The 27,287-nt window shown below is 45.6% G+C and overlaps 1 protein-coding gene across 2 annotated transcripts in view; it reads left to right on the forward strand.

Annotated features, from left to right (window-relative positions):
* KPNA6 (karyopherin subunit alpha 6) overlaps positions 1-27,287 on the forward strand; it is a 50,015-nt gene that overhangs the window by 15,940 nt on the left and 6,788 nt on the right. For both annotated transcript variants that reach the window (XR_006415134.1, XM_044434366.1), the window contains exons 2-11: positions 5,867-6,003; positions 7,568-7,663; positions 7,815-7,914; positions 9,230-9,324; positions 10,981-11,112; positions 11,775-11,863; positions 16,734-16,833; positions 17,627-17,790; positions 18,836-18,914; positions 19,277-19,402. Coding sequence is in view for 1 of the 2 variants with exons in the window: in XM_044434366.1 (XP_044290301.1) it covers positions 5,867-6,003; positions 7,568-7,663; positions 7,815-7,914; positions 9,230-9,324; positions 10,981-11,112; positions 11,775-11,863; positions 16,734-16,833; positions 17,627-17,790; positions 18,836-18,914; positions 19,277-19,402 (1,118 nt within the window). In the remaining variant the exon portion in view is untranslated. The remainder of the gene's footprint in view (positions 1-5,866; positions 6,004-7,567; positions 7,664-7,814; positions 7,915-9,229; positions 9,325-10,980; positions 11,113-11,774; positions 11,864-16,733; positions 16,834-17,626; positions 17,791-18,835; positions 18,915-19,276; positions 19,403-27,287) is intronic.

The raw sequence follows: 27,287 nt of genomic DNA on the forward strand, positions 1-27,287 counted from the left end.
TTCCTTTCCCATGTCATTCTGTCCCTGCAGGTGAACTTTTTGTGCACCCCTAGTTCTTTTTAAAGTTTGGCCTAATGAGTAGGTGTTTTTTGATGTAAGCCCTCCTTCATTCACTATCTTACCTTGAATGGAAGGGGGTGGCTATGAGAGAGGAGCCTGTTCAGCAGTGATGATCTCTGGCAGCATTAATGACAGTTGTAGTGCCCGCAGTGGTGTGGGGGGTGGGGCGGTTTGAGCTGACACGTTCATATTGTATTTTATTGTGTTGGATTTGTGTGTTTGGAGTTTATGCCAGGCTGTACATTAATAGAGCTGTTACAAACTGAAGGAATGCTGGGTTATAATTTACGAGCAGCATTCTTGTACATGCTGCCTGATGGCCCTAGTAGCCATTTAGGAGCAGATAAACAAATCCCAAACTCTCCATGGTTTAGGATTACATTCAGCCCCTGGGACCCTGGCTTGTTGGATAGACCAGTTCAGATGTAAATATACCACAGAGGGAGCATCTGTGGTATACTGAGCTATTCTTTCTGGTTGCAGGGATGAATAGGGCAGGGTTTCCATGGTTAAGTCGGAATCAGGCCATTGTGGGGTTTTTATTGTATTATAGTTAGATTTAAATTGGTTAGTACAACACCTAGATAAATTGAGTCATCTAATAAATACAAATAATAAATTTGTGAGATGGTGTAAAATGGAGACCTGCAACAGCAGGGGTTTGGACCTGATGGCTTTCTTCACCCCTTCCAACTTTACTATTCTATGATTCTACAATTCTAGGACTCTATGAAGTATCATCTTAGATAATGCTTGAAAAATGGGTGACTTTTCTGGACCTAGTGTACTCACATTTGTTTTTATCCAGTTTTTCTGACAAGCATTGCTGCTTGGGCCTCCCGTCTGTGTGATGCTGTTTCAGATTAAAACACTGCTGCATTTGTTTAGTCCATTAGGATAATAGCTTCCCTGTCAGCTTTCGCCTCTGACTCAGCAGTGAGAGTCCTAGTTTTAGGCATGTGAATTCTGCAGTCACTTGGCAGAGCTTAGCAGTAAGGTACGAAACAAAGGGGGTGATGCACAGAGTGAGGGGAGAATGAGAGACTGGAAGTCCATGGCTGAACTTTGAACCACTGCACTTCCAGAGTCAATTTTGGTAAAGGCTGCACCCTGTTCAAGAATAGCTGGGCCTTTTGACCTACATCAAGACTTATTTGTATAGTAAACACTGTAGACCTGTCTCTGGGGCTAAGGGTGTGTATTCCTCAGTAAAAATAAAAGCTTGAAGGTTGGTAGGGGAAGAAACAGTGAATGGTGACAAAGGATGAGCAAATGCAGCTGTACATCCTTAGATTTGGAAGAGGTTGGGAATGAAGACTGGGACTTCAGTCGAAAGCTTCATAGCTTGGGAGTTTCCAGAGGGAGAGAGGCGTGTGTGACGTCTTGCAGATAGTCTAGGAAGTTGGTCCAGGCAGAAAAGGGAGCCAAGGAGAATGGAAGCATAGAAACATAGCAAGTCAGAAGGGCCATCTAGTCTGGTCCCTGGCCCCAGCCGGCTCCACTCATGCAATATCCATCATGTGGTGTCCAATCTTTCCTTGAACACCCTCACTGATGGAGCCCCCAGCACCTCCCATGGAAGCCCATTCCATATGCTGGGGGTCCTGACTGTCCTGACATCCAACCCAAAACCTGGTTCCTTGAGCTTTGCTCCATTGGACCACGTCCTTTCCTCCACCGGGTCATGAGAGCAGGTTATGACCCTCCACCATGTGACATCCCTTCACACACCTATATGTCTCTATACGTTCCCCTCAGAGTCTCCTCTTTTCCAGGCTGAAAAGACCCAGCTCCCTCAATCTCATCTCGTATGACATCCCTCCCAGTCTGGCTACCATCCCTGTGACCCTGTGCTGAACTGATTCTGACCTATCTATGTCTCTCTTATAGTGAGGACAGGACTCCAGTTGTGGATGCACCAAAGTCTTTTATTTATTTATTAATTAAAACATTTCTATGCCGCCCCTTGCCGAAGCCTCGGGGCGGCTCACAGCATGAAAGAGTGGTATGAGGACCTTTCTCAATCTGGAAACCATGCTACTGGCTATACACCCAAGCGTGACATTTGCCCTCTTAACTGCTGTGTCCCACTGCTGACTCATGTTTAGCCTGCTGTGGACAAGTCCTTCAAGATCCCGTTCACACGTGTCACTCTCCAGCCACTTGTCCCCCATCCTGGGTACCTACCTATGGCACCTGTTCTTGTGCCTCAAGTGCCTTGCACTTATTTCCATTGAATGCCATCCTGTTGTTGTTATACAAATAAGGAAAGACAGAAGAAAAGGATCCCTTACGAGTACTGGGAGTGGCAGAATTTGAGGAAAGGGGATGGTGGCCAGGCGAGAGCATGTGGATTGTACTGCTGAAGAATTTTAGCCCCATTCTTTGGCTCATTGCATTTTAGAAGTTTGCCTGGTGATGGTATTTGTAGTCTTCCTGAACTTTTTCTTCTGTTTCATTTTGCAGTGAAGTCACAAACCCCATTTTGTGACATATATTGTTGCCATGGGAATGAGATGTCATTGTCATCTGTCCAGAGAGCTTTGGCTATTGGACAGTATAGCAATGTAATCAATGAAAAAAATGAAATGAAATTCACCCCTTGTTATGACATCATAGGTGAAAGTTGTGGAGTAGGAAGACAACTCTGGGAAAGACCTTGGACAAAAGGTGGACTAAAAGTGTGATTGGAAGTTCAGCATCAGCTAAAGAGGTCTCTGATCCTCTCAGTAATCAGCTGAAGAGGTGCATGAACCTATCTGTAATTTATGGAAACTGGGTTTTTTCTCTGTGTTCTTTCAAATCTTCCCTGACATAGTTCAGCATCTCAGCAATGTTTCTTAAATCTAATGTGCTTTGCACATCTGTAACTAGGCAGCTGTGGAATGTTCTTTCAGCTTGAATCTTTACAGTATTCCTGCCTGATGTTCAAGAAGTACTCTTGGATTTTGTAAATTGGGAGTAAAGCCACTGGAGATCTCCCTGAGGCAAGCCTGGCTTTGCAGTAGACAGTGGTCATGATAAATACTATTTGTGACTGATACCATGCCATCCTTGTTTTACCTTGCAATAAGTTGCTGCTCACCTTCTCTTCTGGCCTGTTTACTGTCCCTTAGAAGGATATTTGTGTACATTCCCACAGATTTTAGAATTGTGCAGGGTGTAATGCCTTTAATCTGTCAAAAGGACACCCTGCTTATTAATACAATTGCTAGGTTAATAAAAATCTGAAATGCTCTTCTAAGGATCGGGGACAGTTGCTAGAAATGTAGCTGTTCAGTGAGAATGACCTGGACCTCTGTTCTTAGGGACAGAGGAGGGGTGTGATGTTTCCTGATGCGCCCTAAAAAATCAGCATCTGTGCTTTTCTCCCAGGGCAATGGTTAATGATAGATATAGAAAAGAGTTCAAGTCTGTATGAAATTTAATGTGGCTTTTTATTATGTCACTGTAGAGGTGTGGGTAATTGAAGTGGTACCAAGTGTTTCTAAAAAAAATCCTTTATTTCCTAAATTGTAGGAGTAAAGTCCTATCTAGTCACTTTGTTTCCTGCTGCATGCTGTCTTAGCTTGTGATCTCCCCTTTCTGAAAGACTCAGGATTGGTATTTGACTTTAGCAATATGTACACCACATCATACCTGGAAGCTAAATATAGCTTTTAAAAAATAACAAAATACTAAAATCCTGTAACAGGATGAGTGGGGTGTGCCATCCATGTATTGCTATAGCTGGTTCAAGATCTTGAGTTCAAATGGCAATAGGATAAATTTTACTGACCAACTCTTAAATTTGTTGTTGCTGTTAGTTGTGAAGTCATGTCCAACCCATCACGACCCTATGGACAACATTCCTCCAGGCCTTCATGTCCTCCACCATCCCCCAGAGTCCACTTAAGCTCACACTGACTGCTTCATTCTCTGCCGCCCCCTTCTTCTTTTGCCGTCAATTGTTCCCAGCATTAGGGTCTTCTCCAGGGAGTTCTTCCTTCTCATTAGGTGGCCAAAGTATTTGAGTTTCATCTTCAGTATCTGGCCTTCTAAAGAACAATCAGGGTTGATCTCCTCTAGGACTGACCGGTTTGATCCTCCAGCACCACAATTCAAAGGCCTCAGCTCTTTGGCTCTCAGCCTTCCTTATGGTTCAACTTTCACAGCCATACATTGCAACTGGGAACACCATAGCCTTGACAATAATGCACTTTTGTTGGCAGCATGATGTCTCTGCTTTTTAGTATGCCGTCTAGATTTGCCATAGCTTTCCTCCCCAGGAGCAAGCATCTTTTAATTTCTTGGCTGCAGTCTCCATCTGTAGTGATCTTGGAGCCCAGGAAGATAAAATCTGTCACTACCTCCATTTCTTCCTCAACTATTTGCCAGGAAGTGAGAGGACCAGATGCCATGATCTTAGTTTTCTTAATGTTGAGTTTCAAGCCAACTTTTGCACTCTCCTCCTTCACCTGCATCAAGAGGCTCTTTAGTTCCTCTTCACTTTCTGCCACTAGAGTGGTATCATCTGCATATCTGAGGTTGTTGATATTTCTCCCAGCAATCTTGATTCCAACTTGTGAATCATCTAGCCCCGCCTTCCTCATGATGTGCTCTGCTCTTAAATTACAGAGGGGCAAAAACTAGTTTCAGAAATTGGTACCCAATTCACCAGTATCTTTGGTTTCACGTCTATCATAGCGTGGGGTTGTGGGCAGGGAGTATATTATTATCTAAAATCTGTGTGCAGCACTTAGTAAATTTCAGATACTTTTTAAATGATTTTCCCAAGTGTGTTTTTCTGCGTTAGTTTTGCATCCTTTGCTTTGCTTCTTTGAAAGCAAAGTAGTGGTCTTTAATTCTACTGTCAAAATCCCAGGAGGTTATTTCTTATTGGCTTGCACTCTTCCTACCTGAAAGGTTGCCACACAGAGGAAGGCCAGGATCTCTCCTTAATTATCTCAGAGTGCAAGATAACATGGAATAACAGGCTCAAGCTACAGGAAGCCAGATTCCAGCTGAACATCAGGAAGAACTTCCTGATTGTTAGAGCAGTACAACAAAGGAACCAATAACTTTAAGAGGTTGTGGATTTTCCCACATTGAAGGCATTCCAGATGTATCTGGAAAGCCATCTGAGAAGAATGGTTTAACTGAGAGTCCTGTACTGAACAGGTGGTTAGACCTGATGATATTCTTGTCGCCTATAAATTATGTGATTTTAATACTGAGAATTACTGCAGAATTTGAGTCCTAGTATAGATAGAGTGCAGGGATTCATCTCATCCACATGCAATGGCCTGACTGGCTGTACATCACTGAGCAATTCATTCTGTTCCATACCTGTAAATAGATTGTTGAATCATCTCACAGTTTATACATCACAAGTTTTTAAAAAAGATACTAGATCTTCCTGCCCAACTGCCCCTGTTGCAAATGCAAGAGCCTAACCAGCTCAGGGGGGATTCTATGGATTTGGGGGGTGGGGGTGGGGGTTGTTATACTGGCTTGTCAGAACAGAGACAAGGCAAGAGGTCTACCAGGATTAAACAACCAGGAACGGTGATTCATTTGATTGTTTAGCCTTTCCTGCTTTTGCAGGAGCAAAAGAACAATGGAAGCCAGCAAACTTGCTTGTTCACAATAACCCAGGATTTTTAACCCTCCCCCCAGTTGTTACTGTTTTGTTGGCACTGTTCGTACCTTTTTTTCCCCAAGCATTGCTCAGCACCAATGCATGAAGGTACTACCTTGTTCTCTTTGGAATGCATAAAAAAATCAAGAGATGGCATTTGCTTTTCCTCCTGTCCTCTCTCTGTAGAAACCATGGCGAGCCCAGCAAAAGAGAACAGCTACAGAATGAAGAGTTACAAAAACAAAGCATTGAACCCTGAGGAAATGCGTCGGAGAAGAGAAGAGGAGGGCATCCAGCTCCGTAAACAGAAACGGGAGCAGCAGGTAATTCTTGTGTGGGTACTAGATGGCATGTGCATGTCCACCTTGGCCAGAAAGGTAGCCTAGGTCAATTGCTTCTGCTTATAACTGATTTTCCATGTCTGGAGTGTAGGGGGCATGGTTTGCCTTGTTTAAATGGATCTTTTCTTAGAGCTTCACTGGCATTCTGGTACCCGGTAAGCTGTACTTTGCAGAGCAGCCTTGAAGATTAACCCAGATTGGTTTGTTTGTTTATTTATTTATTTAAAACATTTCTATGCCGCCCCATTCGCCAAAGCCTCGGGGCGGTTCACAACATAAAATTAAAATATAAAACATTCTAATATACAATAAATTAACAATATAAAATAAGTCACATATTCCTGAACTGAGCTGCTCTTTGTGCACTAAAGCTGTAGTTGTTGGACCTGGACTTCAGTTTTAATTAGTGAACTTAAGAGTGAAGGACATCCTTGTGTTTTTAAGCTTAGTTCTCATAGGCTAGTATAATAGAAATGAGAGAGAAACTACTAGAGAACCTTTCCTTCTAATAAAGGGGAAAATGTTACTGCTGTTTCAGTATCTGACAAAGTCCTCTATGCAGTTCTTATTACATGTGCATCTATTACATTTTTAAAAATGCAAATGATATTCAAATGGGGGACATCTATGGCAACCTAAACATTCTGCACAAGAAAGGGAGGGGCAAAAGATCGATCAGGATTCACTGACACATCTCTGGGTGATTTGCAGTATATATTATCTAATAATGGCAACAACTAAACTCCCTCTAAATTGGGTTGCTGAAAAATATCTTTTCAGTGGTAGACTGTGCATGCCTTTGTGCATGAATGGACTAGTGAGTTTGGTTCTGTTATTGATTACATATTCCTGGATTGAGCACAAACTTACACCCTGTTCCCAAATTCTTAGCACTCAACCATCTGCCTGAGCCACTGTTTTGCACCATGTTCCACTTGGTGGGTATTCTAGTCAAAAGAAAGTAGATCCCAGGAGACTGAAATCTGCCCAGCCTTGGTAAAGGGTGGCACCAGCATTTTCTGATGAAGAGTTATTTGACTTTTGAAACTCTGTTTCATAACAGGAAGGTACAGTCCTGTAAATTGAGTGCTTAGCCCCACCTATCTCAGTTAGTCTTAACTACAAAATATGCAAACCCCTCAGAATTTGTAGATCATTATGTTTGGCTCATGTGTTCAAAGTCAGGGAAAGCAGTGTCTTTTGCCAGGCTAAAGAAGAGCCTTGTTGGCTGAAGACATTTTGACATACTAGAAGTGCTTCATTGCTAAAGATGCACACATTCTCTTTCCTAATTTGCACTGCATTATTGCAGAATCTGGGGCAACATTCATAAAGTTGTATCTTAAAAGCCAAGTTTCTAACTCCTGTGGCTGCAGACAAGATGTGGGCAGTGCCTGACAAAACCTCAAATGATGTGACAGTTGTGGGAAGAGATGGAACACAGCTTTGGAAGTACTCGGGCTTCAATGACTTCAGACATCTGCTTATGGCCAGCATTTGCAGATACTGTTTGTTCCCTTATGACTTGCTCCATCTTTCATTTCAGCTCTTCAAAAGAAGAAATGTGGAGCTTATTAATGAAGATGCTGCTATGTTTGACAGCCCCCTTGTAGACTCCTTTGTTAGCTCAACCACTGGAGGAGTAAGTAATCTTGGGAGCTGTGACACATTTAATTGGGGCGGGGGAGACTGTGCAGCGGCCTGTGGTAACAGAGATATCAGAAATCCATTTGAAGTACTTTATTTGCTCTGAAGGGTGGGCGCTGGGACTGATGTGTGGGTGTTCTTTTCAGGAGGGCATGATCACAAGAGAGATGGTGGAAATGCTGTTTTCAGAAGACCCTGATCTTCAGCTAGTAACCACCCAGCGGTTTAGGAAACTTCTTTCAAAAGGTAAATGCAGTTATGGTTCTTAATTAGCAACTTTAGTAATCGTGTGTTTCAAAAAACAAGCCTCTTGTCAAGCGCACCTCTATAATGGTAAGCAAATAATTTTAGCATGCAGTCATATGGCATTGGCCTAAGCAGGGGCAGGTAGCAGAGGCAATCTTTGCATCACATCCTTCTGTCCTTAATTGTCTGCAAACTGTTTTTTTTTGTTCTGCCTAGCTGGAGCACCTTGGAAGGGGAGAGGAGGAGGCTGGAGCACTATCAGGATGGCTTATACACTGGTTGCCTCCATCTCCTCCCCTTTCCGCACCCTTCTCTTAGGTCACTGTCCTGACTTCCAAGAACAGCCAGTGCAGTTCTTTCCATATTAACTGGGTGAGGGAAACAGAATCAGAGCTTTGATTCCCAACTCCAGGCACTGTCCGTTTACTGAGATCTGCAAATCTCAGGACTCCTCAAATATTGTCTAGGGCTCATAGTACCGCTCCTCCCTGCAAAACTGATAATAGGATTAAATTATACATGAAAGGAGGGGAATTGAACATTTTAGTTTTGGAGAAATGGGATTACATTTGCCTACATTTATCTGGCTACTGTTTTGACCTTTGTTTCCCTCCTCGCACTTCCTTCCAGCAGAAGCCAGGGATTTGTCCAGATAAAGGCTGGCCTTATATATAGGGTGTAGTAGGACCCTGAGAACCCAGCTGTCAGAGGGGCAAGTTTTTAGCCCTCATGTTAATAGTGGAGGGAAACATTAAAAGGCATTGTGTCAATTGTTTACAAATTAAAGACCTAAGGGCACAGTGCTATCAGTTGTGCCCTCACTGACTGTAAGCCCCTGAACTTGGAGGCTTATAATTATTCTGTGCTCAATGGGAGGTGTGGCAGAGGCAACCTTTACCTCTCCATCCTTCTGCTCTGTGTTTTTGCTCATCTAGCAAGGACATTTTGGAGGGGGAGGGACAGTGGCTGACAGAGGTTCAGGATAGCTCATATCTTAACCTCTCCGGTCTCCTCCTCTCCCCACCCACCAAAACACCCCCTTTTGTACCTCTCCAAGGTCACTCTTCCAACCTTGGAGGCCAGTCAGCACTGTTCTTTCCACACCAGCTGCAGGGATTGCTTGACTGCCCCAGCCAAGGTTAGAGCACTGTCTCCAGCCTTGGAGAGTTGATTCCGAACCCTCATGTGGCCCCTCAGAAGCTGTTCTGGGGCCATAAGGTTGCTCTCTTTGTGGGATTACATCAGACCACATGATGTCACAGATAGGGCCCTCTGTGTTCTGACTTGCTGTCATAAAGATCTTTCTTTCCTTTAGAGCCCAATCCTCCAATAGATGAAGTAATAAGCACTCAGGGAGTGGTGGACAGGTTTGTGGAGTTCCTAAAGAAAAGTGAAAACAGCACCTTACAGGTAAGGGGGAAGGCAGTCTTTTCTGGCTCTGTGTTATCACTGTAGTCGAGAAAGTTGTACATGGCTCTCTGCAAGTCAGACTGGCCCAGGTGTGACAAAAGTTACTCTTTGCAGTGCCTGTGGGATTGGTTCTGGCTGCAGCCACCATTTTGTTCTTAGTGCATCGAACCACCAACTGGAATGTAATATGAAATCCTGTTATGTGATCGGTTGTCCAGAGGTTTTGGACAGCAATGATCGGGGGCTGGAGCAGTTCCCCTGTGAGGAATGGCTATGGCAACTGGGATTGTTCAGCTTAGGGAAAAAGTGAGTAAGGGGAGACATAATAAGGGCATTTAAAATAATGCGTGGTGGAGAAAGTAGAAAGGGAGACCTTTTTCTTCCTCTCTCATAACACTCACACCCAGGCTCATTCGATGAAGCTAATCAGTGAGAGGTTTAGGCCAGAAAAGGAAGTACTTCTACACACAGCATATGGTTAAGCTGTGGAATTTGCTGCCATGGGAAATGCTGATGGCTGCCAGTCTGGATGGCTTTAAAATGGGATTGGACAGATTCATGAGGGAGGAGGTTGCAAACTTGCTGGCTAAGTGCTACCTCTCCTTTACCAGAGGTGGCATGCCTGCATATAGAAGATCTTGGGGTGGGAGGAGGTCTTACACCCACTCTGCTGGAAGCATCCTGTGGGTGCCTGGTTTGCCACCATGTATATGGTGTGCTGGACTGGATGGGATTTTGGTCTAGTCCAGACTGGTTTTTCTTACGCTCTTTTGGTTTTCATACTAGAGAAAGTACATAGCAAAAGTGGATACTGCAGTACCTCCAAGCTCATCCCTAGCTGCCTAGCTTTTCTCTTTGAAAACTCCCAAAGAGAAAAGCTTCACTATGGTTCCTAAAGACACTGCAAACCTTAAATGTATTTTGGAGCTAGAAGGTCGCAAACACTGGTCGATTATGGCAAATACATTTCTATCAAGGTTGTGTAGGATGATGTGCCAGCTGGGAGCTTTAGAATCATCAGAATTGAACTCAGATAACTCCCTGTGTTTTACTATCATGCTTTAGAATCATCAGAATTGAACTCAGATAACTCCCTGTGTTTTACTATCATGCTGTGGCAAAAGTGGTGGACATTTTCCTGACATATTTTACAGGGCAAAGAGGAAGCCTCATTCTAACTCTTTTGCCTTCACTAGCTGGTGCAGGTGGTGGCAGCCACAGCAAAGCTCCTCTCTTGGTTGCACACCTGCCTTTTCTTTTCCTCACTTTGCCCCAGGTGCGATATATCTGTGGGAAAGAAAACGAGAGCTGTGCCATGCTGCTGTTGCTGCCGCCACCCACAAATGGCAAAATAAAGTAAGACTAGAAAGAAGCTGTCACTCCTGGTAAAGGGGTAAGCCTCTCTCCCTCATTCAATCAGTAATCCAAATTTTCCCCTTATCCTATCCCCCAATATTCAGTGTCCTCCAGGAACTTTTGACCTGGCTCTAGTTAAGAAAGTCTATTCTGTTCTGATCCGTGGGATCCTTCTTCTGAGCACATCAGTTGCAAGTCAGTTCTGAGCTGCTGTAGTTAAAACCTAGGACTGCTTGTCCCTCAATATAAAGCATTTTCCTGATGGAGGCATCTGTTAATGACTTGCTTGTTTGATTTCAGTTTGAAGCTGCATGGGCGTTAACAAACATTGCCTCGGGCACCTCACTACAAACCAAAATAGTAATTGAGGCTGGAGCAGTTCCAATCTTCATTGAATTGCTGAGTGCTGATTTTGAAGATGTCCAAGAACAGGTGAGGCGCTTTCAGGCTGGACTGGGAGCTCAGGCCTGCTCACTTGAGTCCCTTTTCTGTGTATTAGGGATACAGCACCTTCCGTCTGCGTAGCCGTCTTGAACCCCTGCGGTTACCTAAGACAGGAGAGAACAGTGGGGATCTGTCTGCATGCCACACCTCCTCCAGATTGGAAAGATGACTGGCATACCAGGAAATTCCCACTGTTCTGTACAGTCATGGATAATAGCACCCTTGTGTCTTTATGGTGGGATCCAGTGCCACGGGGGATGGTGTGCACCATAGGAAGCCAGAGGCTCGGCTATCTTCACAGCAGGTTTACTTTCTGGCTTCTGGGAGGGGTAAAAGGGATGGTGCAGAGGGCATGATGATGTGACTGACATCAGTCAGTCAATGGGTTAGGGCTTGCCCCTGATACCTGCCTACATAGCTGTACATCGAGTGCTAAGCTGGAAAGGCTGGGGCCTGCAGTCCAATGAGTGACCTCATGTGGAAGCAGACCTTATGGCCCCTTGCAATTCCATCTGAGCCATGGAAGACGATTCCCCTCGTTGCAGCTTAGCTGCCATAGGTCAGTGGGACCTTGAGAAGCTTCTTGTGTTCTTCTTCTGCCTGTTCTTCCCTGCCTCCAAAGTGAGTGCTGAAGCCCATTTTTCTTGCAGGCTGTTTGGGCACTGGGGAACATTGCTGGAGACAGTTCTGCCTGTCGGGATTATGTCCTCAACTGTGGCATCCTTCCTCCCTTGTTGTTGTAAGTAGCTGCTGGAAGAAAGTCCATGCTTCTTAAGTCTGATGCCTGTTAGCTGTATCTCTTTCCCTATATCCAGAGCATTAGATTGAACATATTTTGTTGAATGGGGTAGAAAAGATTCATTTTTTTTTCTACACAACTATTATCAAATCAATCAGTATATTTATGGTCTGGAGGTGATTTCCCATGGACTATCTAGGTAGAGGCACAGTTTACTTAGTGTTCAGATAATTTGGAACAACTCTGCAGGTATTTTTGTTGTTGTCGTCGTCGCATGCCATGTTGCTTCCTAATTGCAGAAGGTGTGCGGTGGGATGATGTAGGTGAGGTGGTTCATCTGGAGAGGGCTGACGTCTGGTTAGAGAGAACCTTTGAAGATGTTTGTTCCTTATTGCCCAGTGCCCTTGCCTTATGAAAGGAATGGGGAATAGTGGATGAGAAACTGGACATGTTCATCTGAGCCACTAGGAAGGATGATGTTGTTGCCTTACATTTATAATGCACATTTTCTCCTCTTGTAAGGAACCCAAGGCAGGATATATAGATTTCCCTTGTATACTCACAACAGCTCTGAAGGTTGCTAGGCTGAAGGTCAGTGATGAGTTGAGTGTCATCAAGTGAGGTTCATGGCTGAGTGGGGACTACAACCCGGATCTCCTGAGGCTTAGTCCAACACGCTGAGTGCTGCACCTTGCCAGCTCTCCCAGTGTGAGTTTCATGAGTTCATATCCCCACTTGGTTGTGAAATTCCTGGGAGACACCTGTCCATTTTGTTGAGGACAGAAAGAAGTCCCTCTTTTTCATTGTCTGACCATGAGAGAGACAGGCAATACCAGCAAGTGATTTTGTATGTAAAAAGACTCTTTATTGTAGGGGCACAATGACAACAGAGAGTGAGCCCATCTCCAGTCGGGACTAGCTGCCACAGTCCTCATACATAATAAACTTACACATTATATTTTCCAATGACTAATAACAATGTCATAGCAGACCACATCCAGTTACTTTTATTCATAGTTATCATGAACTACAAGTCTTTTGAAGATATCTGGTATCAAAACATTTGCCTCCGGGCTTATCTGTACAAATTCTGACCACCTTCACTGAGGCTTATTTTATATTTTCAACCCTTTTGTGTCTCTCTGATAGAACACTAAGTAACTGAAGAAAATTTTATATTCCTCACATTTCAGTCTAGCTGTAACACCAGAGTGTGTTTTAAGGTAAATTAGAATATCTTGTATGAACTAAATTTAGCAACTTAGAGAAATAATGAACAAACATGTACAGCAGGTGTACGCAGGGCCAGGTCACAAAGGAAGAATATAAACAAATAGCAAGGAATTTCAGGGATGGCATCAGGAAGGCTAAAGCAGGAAATGAACTGAGACTAACAAGGGATGCTAAGAACAAGAAAACCATCTTCATATACATTCAAAACAAAAGGCATGTGAAAGAGAGGTTTCTGGCTAGTTATAGCAGATGGCAGAGTGATAACAGATGGCAAGGTGAAGGTGCTCAATTCCTATTTCACCTCTGTCTTCTCCCACAAGAAAATCTACCACCAAGAGGAAGTACAAACAGGAAGTGAGAGATGGAAGTCCAAGATTTACAGACAAATGGTCAAGGAATGCCTGGATGGAATTGTTGTTTTTGTTGTTAGTAGTCACAAAGTCGTGTCCGACCCATTGCGACCCCATGGACAACATTCCTCCAGGCCTTCCTGTCCTCCACCATCCCCTGGAGTCCACTGAAGCTCACGCTGACTGCTTCAGTGACTCCATCTATCCACCTCATTCTCTGCCGTCCCCTTCTTCTTTTGCCGTCTGTTGTTCCCAGTGAGTCCTTCCTTCTCATTAGGTGGCCAAAGTATTTGAGTTTCATCTTCAGTATCTGGCCTTCTAAAGAGCAGCCAGGGTTGATCTCCTCTAGGACTGACCGGTTTGATCTCCTTGCAGTCCAAGGGACTTGCAGGAGTCTCCTCCAGCACCACAATTCAAAGGCCTCAATTCTTAGCCTTCCTTATGGTCTAACTCTCACGGTCATATACTACAACTGGGAAAACCATAGCCTTGACTATACACACTTTTGTTGGCAGGGTGATATCTCTGCTTTGAAGTATGCTGTCTAGATTTGCCATAGCTTTCCTCCCCAGGAGCAAGCGTCTTTTAATTTCTTGGCTGCAGTCCCCGTCTGCGGTGATCTTGGAGCCTAGGAAAATAAAATCTGTCACTACCTCCATTTCTTCCTCATCTATTTGCTAGGAAGTGAGAGGACCAGATGCCTTGATCTTAGTTTTCTTAATGTTGAGTTTCAAGCCAACTTTTGCACTCTCCTCTTTCACCCACATCAAGAGGCTCTTTAGTTCCTCTTCACTTTCTGCCACTAGAGTGGTATCATCTGCATATCTGAGGTTGTTGATATTTCCCCCAGCAATCTTAATTTCAACTTGTGATTCAACTAGCCCTGCCTTTCTCATGATGTGCTCTGCATATAAGTTAAATTAGCTGGGTGACAGTATACAGCCTTGCTGAACAGCTTTCTCAATTTTGAACCAATCAGTGGTTCCGTGACCAGTTCTCATCATCTTTTAGGATTTTGAATATCTCACCTAGAATACTGTCACCTCCACTAGCTTTGTTGTTGCTCAGACTTCCTAAGGCCCATTTGACTTCACATTCCAGGATGTCTGGCTCGAGGTCAGTGACCACCCCATCGTGGTTATCAGGGATGTTAAGCTCTTTCTTGTATAGTTCTTCTGTGTAAACTTGCCACCTCTTCTTAATCTCTTCTGCCTTTGTTAGGTCCCTGCCATTTTGGTCCTTTATCATGCCTGTCATTGCATGAAACTTTCATATCTCCAATTTTCTTGAAGAAATCTCTGGTCTTCCCTATTCTGTTGTTTTCTATTTCTTTGCACTGTTCATTTAAGAAAGCATTCTTATCTCTTCTAGCTATTCTCTGGAATTCTGCATTCAATTGGGTGTATCTTTCTCTTTCTCCCTTGCCTTTCACTTCCCTTCGTTATTCAGCTATTTGTAAAGCTTCCTCAGACAGCCATTTTGCTTTCATGCATTTCTTTTTCTTTGGGATGGTTTTAGTTGCTACCTCTTGTACACTGTTGCAAACTTCCATCCATAGTTCTTCAGGCACTCTATCAGATCTAATTCTCCAGGTCCTGATGAACTCCATCCCAGAGTCATAAAAGAGGAAGTAGAGGAACTCTCAGAACCACTGACTATTATTCTCAATAAATCCTGAAAATCAGGGAAAGTGCCAGATGGCTGGAGAAGGGCTAACGTTGTCCCCATCTTCAAAAAAGGGAAAAAAAGATGAGCCTGGAAACTACAGAAGTGTTTGTCCTACACCAATTTCTGGAAAAATTTTGGAGCAAATTATTTAAAAATTAGTCTTCAAGCACTAAAAGAAGAAGCAGGGGTTATTTATTTATTTCCACCATTGCCTCATAACCCGAAGGTTCTATAGGCAGCTTACAAATGCTGAAAACAGCATATAAATACAGTTGATAAATCAAAAATCCTGTCAAAGTAATTTAATCTCATTTTTTGACCGGGTGACCTCCCAAATGGACAGAGGGAACACCGTAGACATAATCTGCCTTGACTTAAGCCAAACTTTTGACATAGTGCCCCATGACATCCTGATAAGCAAATTAGCAAAAAGTGGGTCGATAGAAATACTGTTAGGTGGATCCAAATTGGTTGCTAAATCACACACAAATGGCACCCGCTCAAACTGGAGGCAGGTAACTAGTGGGGTGCCACAGGGTTTAGTCCTGGGCCGAGTGCTCTTCAGCATCTTGAAGAGGAAGTATAAGGAACAATAATCAGATTTGCAGATGATACAAAACTGGGTAGAATGGCAGGCACCCTAGCAGACAGAAGGAAGATCCAGGGCGATCTTGAACACTGGCCTGGAAGTAGCAGAATGAGATTCAACAGGGACAAGTGCCAAGTCCTCCACCTAGGAAAAATAAACCAAATGCATCCCTACAAGATGGGCAATACGTGGCTCAAGAGAACTGAAGACGACCTTGGAGTTATTGTGGAAAACAGGCTAAACAAGAGCTAACAATGTGGTGCAGCTGCCAAAAGGGCAAATGCTACTTTGGAACGCTTTAATAAAAGTATTATTTTCAAATCACAAGAGTTACTAGTTCCTCAATACTCCTCACTAGTCAGACCTCATTTAGAATACTGTGTCCAGTTCTGGGCATCAAGATTTAAGAAAGATGCAGTAAAATTAGAAAGGGTCCAGAGGAGGGCAGCAAAAATGATCCAGGGTTTTGAAACACTGCCCTGAGGGACTGAGAGAACTGGGCATGGTCAGCCTCGAGAAGGGAAGACTGAGGGGGGATATGATATCCCTCTACAAGTCTCTCAGATGCTTCCAAATAGGAAAGTTAAGATCTCTTCTCTCTGCTACCAGAGTGTAGGACATGGAATAATCAATTCAGGCTGCAACAACCCAGATTCACACTGGATATCTAGAAAAGTTTCCTCACTGTCAGAGCAATACAACAGTGGAACCAGCTGCCTAGAGAGGTGGTGGGGTCTCCCATACTGGAGACGTTCAAGGCAAAACTGGACAGCTATCTGAGTGGGATGGTGTAAATTGGTGTCATGCAACAGCAGGGGGTTGGACCCAACGGCCTTCATGGCCACTTCCAAAGCTACGAAAGACAGAGTAAATTCTTGTACTAAAGTCATCTTACCTGCCAAGTTCAACGTTTGTAGGATATGACCACACATGCTACAGAATTTGCTTGAATCAGATGCTTAAAGGATTAGCAGCATTTTTCTGATAAAATTATGGCTGCAAGTACAAATGATTCATTTATTTTTTCCAGACTCCTCACAAAATCTACCAGGTTGACAATGACACGAAATGCTGTTTGGGCATTGTCAAACTTATGCAGAGGAAAAAACCCACCACCTGAATTTGAGAAGGTGAGATCCGAATGTGTGTTGTCTCTTGCCCAGGCACAGAACCCTTTTAGAGCTGTCCAACACTTCATGGAATTCTGTGGGTAGATCTTGGGGCTGCACCATATTTTAATACTCCACCATCTGTATAAAAACACAGCAGTACATTTTGTGGAAAGATTCAACATCATTTTCTTAGCAAGCCTGCCTCACTGCTGATGCTGGTTACACTGGTCATACCAGCAGCAGGCCATTACACACGCCTTTGCTTTAGAATGCAGGTGTGCTGTCCACCAGCCCGAGCAGCCCCCTCAAGCGGGACTGCTGCTGCGTATGTGTGCCTTTGTGTGGAAGAGTGTTGTACAGACTTCAAGTTGGATCAGTTTTGTGGCTGGGGCGATGGGGTTACTGTGTGAGCCATTGGTTCAAATTGGCAGAAAAGCCTCAAATTTTCACATTCCATGTTAGCTCAGTGCCCATACTAGGCCAGTTCAGGGGTTGTGAAAATGTGAAAGCTTTTGATGTCTCTTTATCAGGCACACTGTTATGAAAGCAGATGATGGAGAGGGTGGGAAAAGAAGTTGATTTAATGTTCAGGTCAGAATCTTAGGAGTCAATGTAGGAAAGGTTACAAGCATGTAAAGTAGGCTGCTGTGATGGTCTTAGGTTGCACTTTAAACCATTTCCAGTACTGCTGAGAAAGAGAAATGGGAGTGGGGTGTGCATTAGGCTGGTACATGGCTAGGCATAAGCCACGGCCCTCTTTCCTCCCTAGAATTTTGTTCTAATGGTCTCTTACAAATTTGCTCCCTGTTAGGTATCATCCTGTTTGCCAGTCTTGTCACGCTTACTCTTCAGCAGCGACTCAGACTTGCTAGCAGATGCGTGTTGGGCACTCTCCTACCTGTCGGATGGCCCTAATGAGAAAATCCAGGCCGTAATAGATTCTGGGGTGTGTCGGCGACTGGTGGAATTGCTGATGTAAGTTTCTGATTTGGGACAGATCCTGACAGAGGTTCTATACTCTGAGGGGTCCAGAATTAAAACTTCTAGAAGGATCTGCCCCTTGCATTATAAGGCCATGTTTATTATGGTCTGAGGCCAACATTCACTGGGAATAACTGAGATCCTTCAGAGTTTCATAAAACCATCATGTGGATTTACTCATAACTACCAGCCATTTTGTAGCTAGAATTGGTTCCATTCATTGACAGAGTAAGATGCTGGGGTACATCAGCAATGCTGAGATGGTAAGATTAGCTTATATTCACACTTTTGTCACCTTGAATGTGGGGAAACCGTTCCCCCACTTCGATATCTTTAACCTTGAGTAAGTCAATGCATTGTTTACATGAGTCAGTTTATTCGTTTGCTTAAGAGTATTGTGAGAACATACACTGAACTGATTCATATGTAATAGCAGTTGTGGACTAATCAACCCTGTGTGTTCATTGCTTCCATTTTTAATTAAAAACTTACAGTTACCCAGTTTGTAGATTGAGTGATGTCTGCACACTCACATTCTGCATTGTTCAGGGGTTAGGGTTATGTATCCACACACACAATCTAAAATGAAATAAATAGGTAGGATAACTAGGTGTCCATAGCTAGGTGTCCATCTGGATTTTTTTTAATACACTGCAAAAACCCAGTGTATAAAAGCGCATCTGCCAGTGCAGTGAGCAGAGCTGGATTTTGACATCAAAACCGCAGGTTCTAGTTCCCTGCATTGCTCTGGAGCCGGGCAGCCATCCCTGGCTTGGGTGCCTCTCTAGTCCACAGATTTTACTTTCTGCTATTGCACTTGGCTGCAAAACTGCGTGTTGGTCGTGGGACTAAAGGCTTGGCTGTGCTGTTGCCCCCTGCAGCCTATCATGGAATAGCATGGAAAGATCAGCTCAGACGTGTTTCACCTGTAGACTTGGTACAGAGTCCCCTGTGGGAAAGAGTCGCACTAAACCTGAGGGCTGGCACAGGCGGTTCCTTCTGTGGGGTGAGATGGGGATCTCACTTTCTCTTTCCACAGGCACAGCGACTACAAGGTGGCTTCTCCAGCTTTGCGTGCTGTCGGCAACATTGTGACGGGGGACGATATCCAGACCCAGGTGATGGGAAGGGGCCAAGCCTGGAAAGGGCCTGTTGGAGGTTGCATATTTTAAAAGCCCAGCTATTTAGCTTGTTCCACTGATTAGCCTGAGGAGGGCTCCTGGGAGATATCTATCCAGAAGGGAATCCTGAAATTGGCTTTGAATGCTTTTCTCTGATTAAAAGCAAGTGCTCATTGAAATTGGGGTGATGGTATGAACTACTACAGAATGCCAGTCGCTCTCTTGTTGGTGGAATTAGCAGCAAAGGCTTGGAATTGTTTGCTTTTCAGTATGGTTAGAGGTATAATTGAGTGCCATTTTGTTAGAAGACGCTCTGAAGCTGCACTCTCCCTCTGACAAAAGCACCTTCTCCTTTTCAGGTTATCCTGAATTGCTCAGCTTTGCCTTGTCTCCTTCATCTTCTCAGCAGTCCCAAAGAGTCTATTCGGAAAGAAGCTTGCTGGACGATCTCTAATGTCACAGCAGGAAACAGGGCTCAGATACAGGTACGGACCCTCCAGACTCTGACCACAACACACCCTTTCGGTCCGAGACTTCTGCTTCAAAGGTCAAAACCAACCTTTCCATGACCATGGGCTGGCACTTTGGTAGCATCTACATTATTTGCTTGCTTACTTACATTTATATGTCACCTACTTTCCTAAAAGGGCCAAAAAAGGCAGTCCTCCATGATTGAAAACACAAGAACTGCAACATACTAAAAAAAATCATTATGTTTAGATTCTTTCTCTCAAAGAATGGTACCTATTATTATTATTATTATTATTATTATTATTATTATTATTATTATTACACTTGAGGCAGCTAACAGTAAAATTTGAATTATAAATGAAATTTTAAATAAAATATTTTAAAATACATTTTAATACATAGCTAACACATCAATAAAGAAATAAGGAGCCCCAACTTAAATTCCTTGACCAACAGAACAGCTTATATCCCACCACTCTGCCTCAATAAAAGCATCTTTGCCTGTTTGCAGAAGACCGAGTGAAGCCAAGCTAGACTTGCTCTGCATGGAGTTCTAGATCCTGGGAGCAGCCCCTGAGAAGTCCCTGTCTTGCACTCACACCAAATTTGCCTCTCCTAATGGGACTGATAGAAAGGCATCCTGTGAAGATGTGAAAACATCTTGTTTTGGGGAGGGTGGTCTTTCATGTGACCAGGTCCCAGATTGTGCCCAGAAAAAGACCAGTAGCCAGCGAAGCTGTTTTAATGAGGAAGTCACATGGTAGTGGTGACATCAAACCATAAAATTCCATGCAGCCTTTGCAATGTTTATGTTAAATAGCATGGGGAACCAGATGGAGGCCTCAGGAATGCTATCCCACAGCCCCAGCACAACCAGGTCCCTGAGAAGGATGCTGTGGTCGACAGCATTCCCAGCACAAAAAGTCACTCAGGGTGACCAAAACTTTATTGGGTACAACTTAACCCTTGAATTCAGCACAGAAAGCTACTGCCACCCCGTGCTCGTCTTCCAAGGATGATGTAATCTGGTCTCATTCCCAGTTCCCAGTTAGTTCCTAGGTGCCGTATTTTGCACCTGCTGTAGCTCCACCTGCTCTTCAGGGGTAGCCCCACCCAGAGTGCATTGAAATAGACTTAATTGTCCTAATTGTGACAGCTGTTACCAGGCTGGACCCGCTCAGGTAGGGTCACAGCTTATGCATTAGTAGTGCATAGAGATGCTCTGTGCATCCAGGAACAGTGTAGGAGGATCTCCTCAAGAGGAGTGCGAGCCCTTCCAGAACAAACCGAATTCTGAGCCTGAACCAGACTTTCAGCCCACCCTGTAGCACCTCGGTCTTGTCTGGATTCAACCCCAGCTTGTTCAGTCACACTCCGCCCATTGTCTAACCTGGCTCATGTTCTGTTTTTCACCGCTCCTTCATGTTTGGTGGCAAAGAACGGTAGAGCTGGGCATCATCAACATACTGGCAGCACCTTACTCAAGAACTCTGAATGATGCCTCCCAACAGTTTCAGAGAAATGTTAAATAATGTGGGGAGCATGAGAGAGCCCTGTGGGGCACCCTAAGCCAGTGACGGCAGAGTCGAGCAGCAGTCCTCTCCTCCACACCACCCACATCTCCCACCAGCCCACCATGTGCTGTGCTAACTCCTTGCTTTGCACTAGTTCCCCCGGGTTGGCTCCAGTAGAGCTTGCTAAGGAGTTCAGGTGGCTGCTTGTATCAGGCGAAACACTGCCTGGATATTTCCGGGGCTCTCCCTGTTCCATACTGTGATGGTGTTTCTTCACCAAAGCAAAAAATGGGTTCTTGGCTGTAAGACCAGAATAACAGCTGAAGATCCTCATGAATTTAAACATAATGAACTGTAGTTTCTACTGCAGCAAGCTCTTGAATTTTTCTTCCTGTCCTTCCCTTGAACATATTTTCTCCAAATAGTATCTTCATACTTTCCAGATACCCAGGAACCTTGTTTATGCCGTCCTTTCCCTGAAACCAAGTGGTCCTTTTCAAAAGATGGGCATGCTGAGTCAGTGGCTAATCTTGCACAATTACCTTCTCTGCTGTGAAATCCAGGAAATTTAGTGAAAAATCTGAGATCCTCTGCAATTTTTTGCTAGATTTCTGAAAGCCAGGCCTAGAAGCCTAATGTAGGAATGGGAAAGTATGTTTGTTTTTGCTGCTGTTCAACCCCTGGGAGTCAGTAATCCTCACTCACTTCGAATCACAAAGAAGGGCCCGGTCAGCTGTTGGCCTGCTTTGCACTTGCTCCTGATCTGTGTTAATGGATGCTAATGCTTCTTCTTCGTGGCCTCTGTGCATCACACATATGGGTGCTGTGCCTGCACAGTGCCTAGGCCGGAAGATTAAAAAGCTAACGGTTTTTGGTGGGAAAACTCTGCTCCCCTCCCCCTTCGTGGTATAAATAGAACGGAGTGTCCACCATTTTGTTCAGTCTTTGTGACTGCCGTTTGCTCTGCCTCGTGCCTGTTAACGTCCTTGCTAAGATCTTGAGTCCTTACTGTTCCTTTTGCCTTTATCCCTCTTTTTTTCTTCTTCTCAAAAAGAAAAAACAAAAAAACCAAATATATTATCTTACCCTCTATCCTGTCATCTTTTCTTCTTTTTCCGCGATGGCGCAGCGAGCGGCCTTTCGCAAATGCACCGCATGCGGATCCAAAATGTCCCCTGTGGATCCGCATGATCTATGCCTCCTCTGCCTCAGCGAGGGGAATAGAACCGACAAGTGCGGCCATTGCTTGGCCTTTACCAAGCAAGCGCGGAAGAACAGGGAGAACCGTCTCCGCAAGCTCCTCTGGGACCAGGCCTTGATGCAGTTGGACCAATTGCTCTTACGGTCTGGTTCCTCTTCAGCCGCACCGCCTCCTCCACGCTCCACCCCAACTGTGAGCGCTCCTCCGAAGCATCCCGCTTCCACCGCTCCTCCTCAGTGTCCTTCAGCTGAAGGCACTACTCCAGCGGAGACCCAGGTGCCGCCTTCTTTCCCAGCCAAAAAACGGGAGAAGTGCAAGCACACGGGTTTGGATAAGCCTTCCGCTCGTAAAGTTCCAAGGAAGGAGAAGGCAGATAAACCCACTCACAAGACCAAGAAACCCGATCGCCCCAAACACTGGGGCTCGGGTTCGTCTGTTTTTTCGGTACCGTCCGCTGCCACGGTACCGACCCCTTTGGGACCGGCTCTGCAACTTACTATGCAGGTAACACTGCTGGGATCCCCCAGGCCTCTCATTCGGCCTGAGAGCGTGCCGACCCAACAAGTGGAGGAGCCGCTTCGGGAGTCTATCTCTGATGGTGAGATTAGAGACTCCCCACCGAGGGAACGGTCTCCGACTCCAATGCCCATGACTGAGCCACCTGTGGAGTCACCGTCGCCTCCAAGGCTCCGTGGCTGCTCGTCCGAACACCGGGGTGACGACTGGAGGATGCACGCATATGGTGCCTTCCCAGACTGGGGTGGCTATCAATCTTATTCGTACTACCCTCGGGATTGTGCATTTCCATCGGCCCCGAGAGATTCGCCTTCGACGGCCAGGCATGTGGAGAGGGGACGTCCAGCCTCCCCAGTGACATCGTCTTCGAGCGACCATCCACTTTATTATCCGGATTTGGACGAATCCGAGGTTGACTCTACATCCCCCGATGTAGCAGTCGCCTCCCAAGGACCGGCGTCACCCGATGAGCCACATGTCTCCTTTACGGAGCTCATGTCCCACCTCGTCCGTTCACTAGAGATTGAGGCTAGTCAACAGCCAGGCCCATCCACGGATCGCTTCTTTGATGTCGTGAGGGGAGAAAAGTCCGCGGCCATAGTCCTGCCGCTTATTACCACACTTCGGCAGGCTATGGTCCAACCCTGGGATCAACCGGCCCAACCACAAGCGACCTCCCGTCGGTATGAGGCCATGTACAGAGTTCTGGAGGACGACATTCCATTCCTGATTCACCATCCATGCCCGAACTCTGTTGTCGTCGAATCCTCCCAGGGCAGGGAGTCCAGGGGACACATAGCCCCTTGTGACAAGGAAGGGAGGAAGATCGATATGCTTGCTCGCTGAGTCTATGCGGCCTCTGGACTCAGCGTGCGCATATCGAACTATGAAGCAACACTGGCACGTTATCAGTATTTTATTACGCAAAAACTGGATAACGTTGCTTCCTCCCTTCCAGACCGCCAAGCTGAGCTTGCCAGGGTATTCATCAAGGAAGCTATGCAGGTAGCAGTGCAGCAATTATCTACCGCATGACATCACGTAGATACCAATTCGAGAGCTCTCGTGAATGCCATCTCGCTGCGCCAACATGCATGGCTTCATAATTGCAATTTCCCCAACAAGATGAAATGGAGGATCAAGGAAATGGCATTTGACGGTACCGGGTTATTCCATCAGAAAACCGACCGCAAGTTAAAAGCGATACACGAATCGCATATGACCGCGCGCTGCATGGAGCTTCTCAACAGAGGCGTAAGTGGCAAGGGCCTCGTTCTTCTTACCGTCCACAATTCCACCCGCAGCAACACTACCAACAAAGACAGCAACGGAGAAGACAACAGCTGCAGCAACGTTTCCCCCAGGGCCGGCGGCGCTTCGACGCTGACAAACGTCCGCGTTGACGGTCCAGGCGAACCATTCTCTCTCTCCCCACACCACCTTTCCCTCTCCCTTTTGGGGACCGGCTCCAGGGCCGACTCCCCATTTGGGAGTCCATTACATCTGATAGGTGGGTGTTGTCTATCATTCAGTTCAGATATAGGATAGAATTCGATGTCGTCCCTCCACCGTGTCCGATTCGATTTACATCTTCTTCATCGGTACTGTGCGAAGAAGTCTCTCAGTTGCTTTGCAAGGGCGCGCTTCGACAACTATCCCGCTCAGAGGGATTGCACGGATTCTACTCCAGATACTTCACGGTCCCGAAAAGAGATGGTGGTCTTTGTCCGATTTTGGACTTACGGAATCTTAACAAATACATCAAAACAAGTTTCGGATGACTACTTTACAGAGTATTTTTCCGTTACTGAAGAGAGAGGATTGGTTTGCCTCCTTAGATTTGAAGGATGCTTATTTTCATATTGCTATCCATTCTTCACATAGACGTTTCCTGCGTTTCACTGTTGGGCTCGACTTGTTCGAATATGCTGTGCTACCCTTTGGCCTGGCCACCGCACCTCGAGTTTTTACGAAGTGTATGGCACCAGTATGTGCGCACTTACGGACAAGAGGAGTGCAAATATACCCATATTTAGATGTCTGGCTAATTGTCTCCCAAACTAAACAAGGGCTTCTGTCTGCAATACACATGACCTGCGCCTTGCTCGATGATCTTGGACTATGTATTAACCACAAAAAATCGTCCCTTATTCCCACGCAGGTCATCGACTTTATCGGGGCACATCTCGACTCCACATGGGAAAGAGCTTTCCTCCCTCCGGACCGTCGCACTACCTTATGTGCCCACATCCATCGAATCCGAACGCTAGGAACGGTTCCAGCTATATCCATTCAGAGACTGTTGGGGCACATGGCTGCTACAGTTGCCATTGTCCCGTATGCCAGACTATGGATGCGGACCATGCAGCTGTTTTTCAACACGTCGTTTTGCCCACAGCGAGATTCTCCCAACAAACTGATCTGAATTCCGTCTGTGATACTCAACACTCTAATTTGGTGGACCATTCCGAGCAACCTGTCTGTCGGTGTCCCGTTCTGAACACCTCATCCAACGAAGACCCTGTATACAGACGCGTCGCTACTGGGATGGGGTGCAACATGTGCAGACCTTCGGGTTCAGGGAACTTGGAACCGACGGGAAGCAAGGAAGCACATCAACATCCTCGAACTACAGGCGATTTTCAATGCCCTAAGGGCTTTCGAGACTGTCCTATGCCAACAAGTTGTCCAGATTGCATCGGACGACATACCGGCTGTCTTCTACATCAACAAACAGGGTGGCACAAAATCGCCACCTTTAGCACGTCTCCCAATGGCCATTTGGGACTGGTGCATACCGAGGGACATTATGCTTCTAGCAGTCCACCTCGCAGGGACCGACAACACCGAAGCAGACATGTTGAGCAGACATATGTCAACAACACACGAATGGGAGATGGACAGACAAATATGCCACGACCTCTTCCATCTGTGGGGCTATCCGGACTTGGACTTGTTTGCCACTTGCGACAACAGAGTGTGTGCCCTATTCTGTTCCAGGGCAGGCATAGGATTGGGATCGATGGGAGATGCCCTTATGATCCCCTGGGACAACATAGCCTTTTATGTGTTTCCCCCAATTCCACTTCTAACGAAAGTGATAGCGAAGATATCTCAAGAGAATGACACAGGAATAATAATAACTCCATGGTGGCTGAGACAACCGTGGTTCGCCACCCTTCTTCGTCTATCCAAAGGGACGTTGCTTCACCTCCCATCTATTCCTCAGCTATTAACGCAGCAAAATGGAGCGATCCGACATCTGGATCTGACTGCCTTGAGGTTGACAGCATGGCGGATCACTTGAGTCATTCTGCTGCGTCAGTACCGACGACATCCGAACCTCTACCGGAATGTATTCACGGCCCCTAGGTCGGTTTCAATGACAACTGCTTTGCTACCGGTGACTGTTGACCAGGAAATTCAGGCGATTCTCACAGATTCTCACATCTGCTCTAAGACATCCACTCGTTGCTCTTATGCAGCTAAATGGAAGAGATTTTCCTCCTTTGCAGAACGCCATTCTTTTTCTCCTGGAATGGCCTCAATTGACAATATTTTACAATTTCTCTTGGAACTTTATCATTTGGGACGGAAACCGTCATCCATTAAAGTTTATGTAGCCGCTATTTCACACTATCATGGTGTGCTTCAAGGGATTTCAGTTTTCTCTCAGCCTCTACTTCGACATTTCCTTCGGGGGTTACAGAACCTACACCCTTCTATTCGCTCGCCTATGCCAACCTGGAGCCTTTCGGTCGTACTCCAAGCACTTACCAAATCTCCGTTCGAGCCACTGGCGACTGTCGACCTACGCCTGGTGTCCTGGAAAACAGCTTTCCTCATAGTGGTGACATCAGCTCGGAGAGCAAGCGAACTTTCTGCTCTCCGCATAGACCCTCCATATCTTAATTTCCATAAGGAAAAGGTCGTTCTTCGTATGGATTCTTCCTTTCTTCCTATAGTGGCTACACCATTCCACTTGAGTCAAGATATTGTTCTGCCAGCCTTCTTTCCAGCGCCGTCAAATCCAATAGAGTGGGCTCTACATACCCTTGATGTTCGCCGCTGCCTGGCTTTCTATCACTCCCGTACGGAATCCCTCCGTCGTACGAACAGACTCTTTGTTAAGTACTCCGAACATGACAAAGGACTTCCAGTCACACCTCAAAGGCTGTCGCACTGGATCACCCAGACTATTGTCCTGGCCTATCAACTATCAAAAATAGGCTTACCTGTTACCCCCAGGGGTCACTCCACACGAGCTGTTGCGACTTCGTCCGCCTTTGCCGCTGGGGTCCCACTCCAAGATTTCTGTAAAGCTGCAACATGGTCAGGGCCATGCACTTTCGCCAAGCACTATCGGCTTGATGTGCGCGCCAGGCAGGACTGCTCTTTCGGCAGAGCTGTTCTTTCATCCGTTCTTCGCTGACGACACCTCCCTCCTCCGAGTTGGGTAAGCTTGCTAATCACCCATATGTATGATGCACAGAGGCTACGACGAAGAAAGGCAGGTTGCTTACCTGTAACTGATGTTCTTCGAGTGGCCATCTGTGCAGTCACACAACCCACCCACCGGCCCCACTCGGTGTCCATCATTACATACTGCCTCGGTACCATGCTGTAATTTGCATCGGTACTGATGGTATATGCTGGTGAGTGGATATT

The sequence above is a fragment of the Varanus komodoensis genome, unplaced genomic scaffold, assembly GCF_004798865.1.
Source record: "Varanus komodoensis strain SLA01 unplaced genomic scaffold, ASM479886v1 scaffold279, whole genome shotgun sequence".
In the NCBI taxonomy this organism is placed as follows: Eukaryota; Metazoa; Chordata; class Lepidosauria; order Squamata; family Varanidae; genus Varanus; species Varanus komodoensis.